Source organism: Marmota marmota, unplaced genomic scaffold, assembly GCF_001458135.2.
Source record: "Marmota marmota marmota unplaced genomic scaffold, marMar, whole genome shotgun sequence".
Lineage (NCBI taxonomy): Eukaryota > Metazoa > Chordata > Mammalia > Rodentia > Sciuridae > Marmota > Marmota marmota.
This window is the reverse complement of record NW_026000349.1, coordinates 136,480-142,957: the sequence shown is the minus strand read 5'-3', so window position 1 is coordinate 142,957 and position 6,478 is coordinate 136,480. Positions and strand designations below refer to the sequence as shown.

The 6,478-nt window shown below is 64.9% G+C and overlaps 1 protein-coding gene across 1 annotated transcript in view; it reads left to right on the top strand.

Moving 5' to 3' along the window:
• Positions 1 to 921: 921 nt before the first annotated feature.
• LOC125614530 (broad substrate specificity ATP-binding cassette transporter ABCG2-like) overlaps positions 922 to 6,478 on the top strand; it is a gene marked incomplete at its 3' end in the record, with an annotated part of 101,047 nt that continues 95,490 nt past the window's right edge. Inside the window, exon 1 of the mRNA XM_048797467.1 lies at positions 922 to 1,172. Coding sequence (XP_048653424.1) covers positions 922 to 1,172 — 251 coding nt within the window. The remainder of the gene's footprint in view (positions 1,173 to 6,478) is intronic.

Genomic DNA, 6,478 nt, shown 5'->3' with positions numbered 1-6,478 from the left:
CCTGGGTGCCTGGAATCGCTCTGCAGCCACTTCAGCCAGGGTTGAGGGGACTCCATTCTCCAGTGGCAGGACCCATCCACCCTGGTTAGGGGGCTGGGGGAGCTCCGCATGCCTGGGTACCCAGGTTCTGAGACTTCCCCCCAAGATGCAAAACCCCTCTAACTTGGGTGCGGGTGTGGGGGGGAGATCCATTCGCTGCCCCAGCCAGGGTGGAGGGCACTTTCTCCTCCAGGGGCGGGACCCCTCCACCCTGGGTGCCTGAAGGAGCTCCACACATTGCTGCAGTAAGGATCCAGGGCACTCCCCTTCCAGGGGGAAGACCCCTCCAACCTGGGTGCAAGGGGGAGCTCTACACACCACTGCAGCCAGGGTTGAGGGCACTTTCCCCTCCAGGGGGTAGACCCCTCCACCCTGGGTGCTTGGGATCACTCAGTATGCTGCCACTGCACACAGAGCCCAGGGGAATGCCCCCTCCCGGGAAGGGACCTCTCCACCCTAGGTGCCTGGAAGAGCTCCCCAAGCAGCGGCAACCAGGCTGGAGGGGACTCCCCGCTCCAGACTCGAGACCCCTCCACCCTGGGTGAAGGGGGGAGCTCCACACGCAGCTTCACCAAGGCTTCAGGGGACTCCCTCCTCCTAGGGCTAGACCCCTCCACCCTGGGCGCCTGGGGTCACTCCACAGCCACTTCATCCAGGATCCAGTGGACTCCCCCATCTAGGGGTGAAACCCCTTCACCCTAGGTGCCTTGGAGAGCTCTGCATGCTGCCACAGCCAGACTCAAGGGGACTTCCTCTACAAGTGCGGGACCCCTCCACCCTGGGTGCAGGGTGGGAGCTCCGCAGGCCGCGGCACCCAGGCTCCAGGAGATTCCCCCTCAAGGGGCGCAACCCCTCCACCCTGGGTGTCAGGGGGAGCTCCGCATGCCGCCCCAGCCAGGGTTGAGGGCATTCCCTCTCCTGGGGCAAGGCCCTTTCACCCTGGATGTCAGGGGGAGCTTTGTACACCGCCCTGCCAGGATGAAGGGCACTATCTCCTCCAAGAACAAAACCCCTCCACCCTGGGTGCAGGGGGGAGCTCCACAGGCCGCCACAGCCAAAATCGAGGGCACTTCTCCCTCCAGGGGCAAGACCCATACACCCTGGGTGCCTGGGGTCGCTCCGCAGCTGCTTCAGTAAGAGTTGAGTGGAATCCCCCCTCCATGGGTGAGATCCCTCCAACCTGGGTGCCAGGGGAAGTTCCCTATCCTGCCCCAGCCTGGGTGGAGGGCACTCCCCCCTCCAGGGCGAGACCCTTCCACCCTGGGTGCAGGAGGGAACTCCATACACCTCCCTATCCAGGGTGGAGGTCACTCCCCCCTCCAGAGGCGAGACCCCTCTACCTGGATGCCAGGGGGAGCTCAGCATGCCATTGCAGCCAGGGTTGAGGGCACTTTCCCCTCTATGGGCGAGACCCCTCCATGCTGTGTGCCCAGAAAAGCTGTGCATGCCGCAACACCCAGGGTCGAAGGGACTCCCCCCTCCAGGGGGATATCCCTCTACCTTGGATGCTGTGGGGGGAAGCTCCATATGCCACCGGAGCCAGGGTGGAGGGAACTCCCTCCTCCAGGAGCAGGACCCCTCCACCCTGGGAGCTGGGGGAAGCACCCCATGCTGCTGCAGCCAAGGTCCAGGGCACTCCCCCCTACAGGGGCAAGACACCTCCACCCTAGGTGCCTGGGGGAGCTCCACACACCACAGCAGCCAGGGTCAAGGGGACACCCCCACCAGCAGGGGAGAGACCCTCCAACTTGAGTGCCAAGGGGAACTCAGCATGCCACGGCAGCCAGGGTTGAGGGCATTTTCCCCTCCAGAGGGGAGACTCCTCCAAACTGGGTACTGGGGTTGGCTCTGCGTGCTGCTTCAGCTAGGATCGAAGGGAACCCCCTTCCATTGGCGGGACCCCTTCTCCCTAGCTGCCTGGGGAGCTCCATGAGCCGCTGATCCCAGGCTCCATGGGACTCCCCCCTCCAGGCGTGAGACCTCTCCACCCTGGAAGCCTAGGGAGCTCTGCATGCTGCTGCAGCCAGGTTGGAGGGCACTCCCCCCTCTAGGAGCTTTCCTGTGTGCCCAAGAAAGCTCTGCAGCCATCAAACCCAGGGTCGAGGGCACTCCCCACTCCAGTGGAGAAACCCCTCCACCCTGGGAGTCAGGGGGAGCACCCCTCGCTGCTGCAGCCAGGGTCCAGGGCACTCCCTCCTCCATTAGCGAGACCCCTCCACCCTTGATGCCAGGGGGAGCTCCACACGCCTCCACAGTCAGGGTCCAGTGCACTCCCCCCCTGCAGGGGGGAGACCACTCCACTCTGGGTGACAGGGGTAGCTCTCCACACTTAGCCTCAGCCAGGGTCCATGGGATTCCCCCCCCACACACACAGGGGCGAGACATTTCTACCATAGGTGCTGGGGGTCGCTCTGCATGCCACTGAAGCCAGGGTCAAGGGAACTTCCCCCTACAGGGGCGAGACCCCTCCACCCTAGAAGCCTGGGGGAACTCCGCACGCCAATGCAGCCAAGGTCCAGGAGACTCCCCGCTTCAGGGGGGAGACCCTTCCACCCTGGGTGCAGGAAGGAGCTCTGCATGCTACTGCAGCCTGGTCAAGGGCACTCCCCCCCTCAAAGAGAGAGGCCCTTTCAACTTGGGGGAGCTCTGCACGTCACAGCAGCCAGGGTTGAGGGTACTTTCCCCTCAAGGGGGAGGGAGACCCCTAGACCTAGGTGCTCCGGGAGCTCCCGAGCTGCTGCAACCATGGTCAAGGATACTGCCCCCTCCAGGGTTGAGACCCCTCCACCCTTGGTGCTGGAGGGAGCTCCGCACTCCCTGCAGCCAGGGTCCAGGGGACTCCCCCCTCCAGGGGCAACCCCTCCACAACGGGTGCCTGCAGGAGCTCCTTACTCTGCTCCAGCCAGGGTTGAGGGCACTCCCCCCCCTCCAAGTAGGAGATCCCTCCACCCTGGGTGCTGAGGGTCGCTCAGAAAGCCGCTGTAGCCAGGGTCGAGAGGACTCCTCCCCTCCAGGAGGGTGACCCCTCCATCCTAGGGTCCTGGGGGAGCTTCATATACCGCTGCATCCAGGGTCGAGGGGACTCCCCCCCTCCAGGGGAGAGACCCCTCCACCCTGGGTGCCTGGAGGAGCTCCTTACTCTGCCCGAGCCAGGGTCGAGGGCACCCCTTCTCCAGGTGCAGGACCACTCCACCCTGGGTGCCTAGGGGAGCTCCAAACACCACTGCAGCCAGGGTGGAGGGGACTCCCATTTCCACCAAGGAGACTCCCCACTCAAGGGGCGAGACCCCTCCACCCTGGTGCCAGGGGAGCTCCTCACGAAGCTGCAGCCAGGTTTGAGGGGACTTTCCCTTCCAGGGGCGAGACCCCTCCAACCTGGGTTATGGGGGGAGCTCAGCACGCCTGCAGTCAGGGTGGAGGGCACTGCCCCCTCCAGGGTGGAGACCCCTCCAACCTTGTGGCTGGGGGAGCTCTGCAGGCTGCTGCAGCCAGTTTCGAGGGCACTCCACCCTCTAGGGATGAGACCTTCCACTCTGGGTGCCAGGGGGAGCTCCGCATACTGCTGCAACCAGGGTCTAGGACACTCCATTCTCCAGGGGCGAGACCCCTCCAACCTGGGTACCTGGAGGAGCTCAGCTCGCCTGCAGCCAGGGTGGAGGGCACTCCCCTCTCCAAGGTGGAGACCCCTCCATCCTTGGTACCAGGGGGAACACTGCACGCTGCCACATCCAGGCTCAACTACCCCCTCCAGAGGTGGGACCCCTTCACCCTGGGTGCCAGGGGAGGCCCTCAAGCCACTGCAGCAAGGGTCGAGGGGTCTTCCCCCTCCACATCCAAGACCCCTACAACCGGGGTGTGTGTGTGGGAGCTCCATACGCAGCCTCAGCCAGTCTCCAGGGGCGAGACTCCTCCACCCTTGGTGCCTGGGGTCCCTCCGCATCCCACTGCAGCCAAGGTCGAAGGGAATCCCCCCAGCGGGGGCAAAATCCATCCACCATAGGTGCTTGGGGGAGCTCCCCATGCCTATGCACCCAAGCTCGAGGGGACCCCCCCTCCAGGGGCGAAACCTCTCCACCCTGGGTGCTGGCGGGAGCTCTGCATGCTGCTGCAGCCAGACTCCAGGGGACTTCCTTCTCCAGGGGCGGGACCCCTCCACCCTAGGTGCATGAAGGAGCTCCACGTGCTGCTGCAGCCAGTGTCAAGGGGATTCCCACCCCCAGCGGCGAGACCCCTCCACCCTGGGTGCCAGGGCGAGCCCCACATGCCTCCCCAGCCAGAAACAAGGGAAATCCCCCCTCCAGGAGCAAGACCCCTCCACCCTGGGTGTCGTGGGTGTAGCTCTGCAAGCTGCTGCAGCCGGGGTCGAGGGGATTTCGCCATCCAGGGACAGGACCCCTCCAACCTAGATGCCCAGGGTAGCTCTGCAAGCTGCTGCAGACAGACTAGAGGAGACTCCCTTCTCCATGGGCGAGACCCCTCCAACCTGTGTGCCAGTGGGAGCTCCTCAGGCTGTTGCAGCCAGGCTCCAGGGAACTCCCCTCTCCAGGGGTGAGACTCCTCCACCTTGGGTGCATGGGGGAGCTACAAACCCTGCAGCAGCCAGGGTCGAGTGCACTTTCTTCTCCAGAAGTGAGACCTCTGGAACCTGGGTGCCAGGGGCAGCTCCGCAAGCCCCTGCAGCCAGGGTCCAGGGCACACCCCCCTCCTGATGAGAGACCCCTTCAACCTGCTTGCTGGAGGGAGCTCCGCATGCTGCTGCAGCCAGGGTCCAGGGCACTCCCCAATCCAGGGGCTAGATCCTTGCACCCTGGGTGCCAGGCGGGAGAGGGGGTGCTCCACAGGCCGCAGCACCCAGGCTCCAGGGGACGCCCCCCCCTCCAGGGGCGAAACCTCCTCACCCTGGGTGCTGGCAAGAGCTCTGCATGCTGCTGCAGCCATACTCCAGGGGACTTTCTTCTCCAGGGGCTGGACTCCTCCACTCTTGGTGCCAGGGGGAGATCAACACACTGCTGCACCCAAGGTCAAGGGCATTCCCTTCTCCAGTAGCGGCACCTTCCAACCTGGGTGCGGGAAGGAGCTCCACATGCTACTGCAGCCAGGGTGAGGGGACTACCCCCACCAGGGGAGAGACCCCTTCAACCTGTGTGCCAGGGAAAGCTCCACATGCCGCTGCACCCAGGCTCAAGGGGACTCCCTCTTCCAGGGGCGAGACCCTTCCATGCTGGGAGCCAGGAGAGCTCTGCATGCTGCACCCAGGGACGAGGGCACTCCCTCATTAAGGGGCGAGACCTCTCCACCCTGGGTGCCCAGGTAAGCTCAGCATACTGCAGCAGCCAGGGTCAAGGAGACTCCTCCCTCCAAGGGCAGAAACCCTCCACCCTAGGTGCCTGGGGGAGCTCCCCACAGCGCTGCACCCAGGCTGGAGGGGACTCCCCCCTCCAGGCGGAAGACACCTCCACCTAGGATACTGGGTGGAGCTCCACACGCTGCTGCACCGAGGCTTGAGGAGACTCCCCCCTCCAGGGGCGAGACTCCTCCACCCTGGGTGCCTGGGGTTGCTACACAGCTGCTCAACCAGGATCCAGTGGACTCCCCCTTCTTGGGGCGGTACCCCTCCATCCTAGGTGCCCTGGGAAGTTCTGCATGTTGCCGCAGCCAGACTCCAGGGGACTTCCTTCTAGAGGTGCGGGACCCCACCACCCTGGGTACCAGGGGGAGCGCCGCAGGCCGCCGCACCCAGGCGCAAGGAGACTCCCGCCTAAAAGGGGGAGATACCTCCACCCTGGGTGCTGGGGAGGAGCCCCTTACTCTGCCCAAGCCATGTTCAAGAGTACTACCCGTTCCAGAGGCGATACTCCTCCACCTTGGGTGCCCTGGGGAGATCCGCATGCCGCCCCAGCCAAGCTTGATGGGACTCCTCCCTCCAGAAGCGAGACCCCTCCAACCTGGGTGCCAGGATGAGATCTACAGGGTGCTGCACCCAGGCTCGAGGAGATTCCCCCATCAAGGGTCTAGAACCCTCCACCCTGGGTGCCAGGGGAGCTCCTCATGCTGCTGCAGCCAGGGTTGAAGAGACTCCCCTCCAGGGGCAAGACCCCTCTAACCTGGGTTGCGGGGGAGCTCAGCACGCCTGCAGCCATGGTGGATAGGACTCCTGCATCCAGGGTGGAGACCTCTCCAACCTCGGTGGTGCTGGAAGGAGCTCTGCAAGCTGCTGCAGCCAGGGTCCAGGGCACTCCCTTCTCCAGGAGCGAGACCCCTCCAACCTGGGTGCCTGAGACAGCTTTGCAAGCAACCTCAGCCAGGGTGGAGGGCACTCCCCACTCCATGGGCCAGATCCCTTTAACCTGGGTGCCAGGGGGGAGCTCCGCATGGCTCCCCAGCCAGGGTTGAGGGCACCTCCCACTCCAGGGCAGAGACCCCCTCCCCCCCCCCCCCC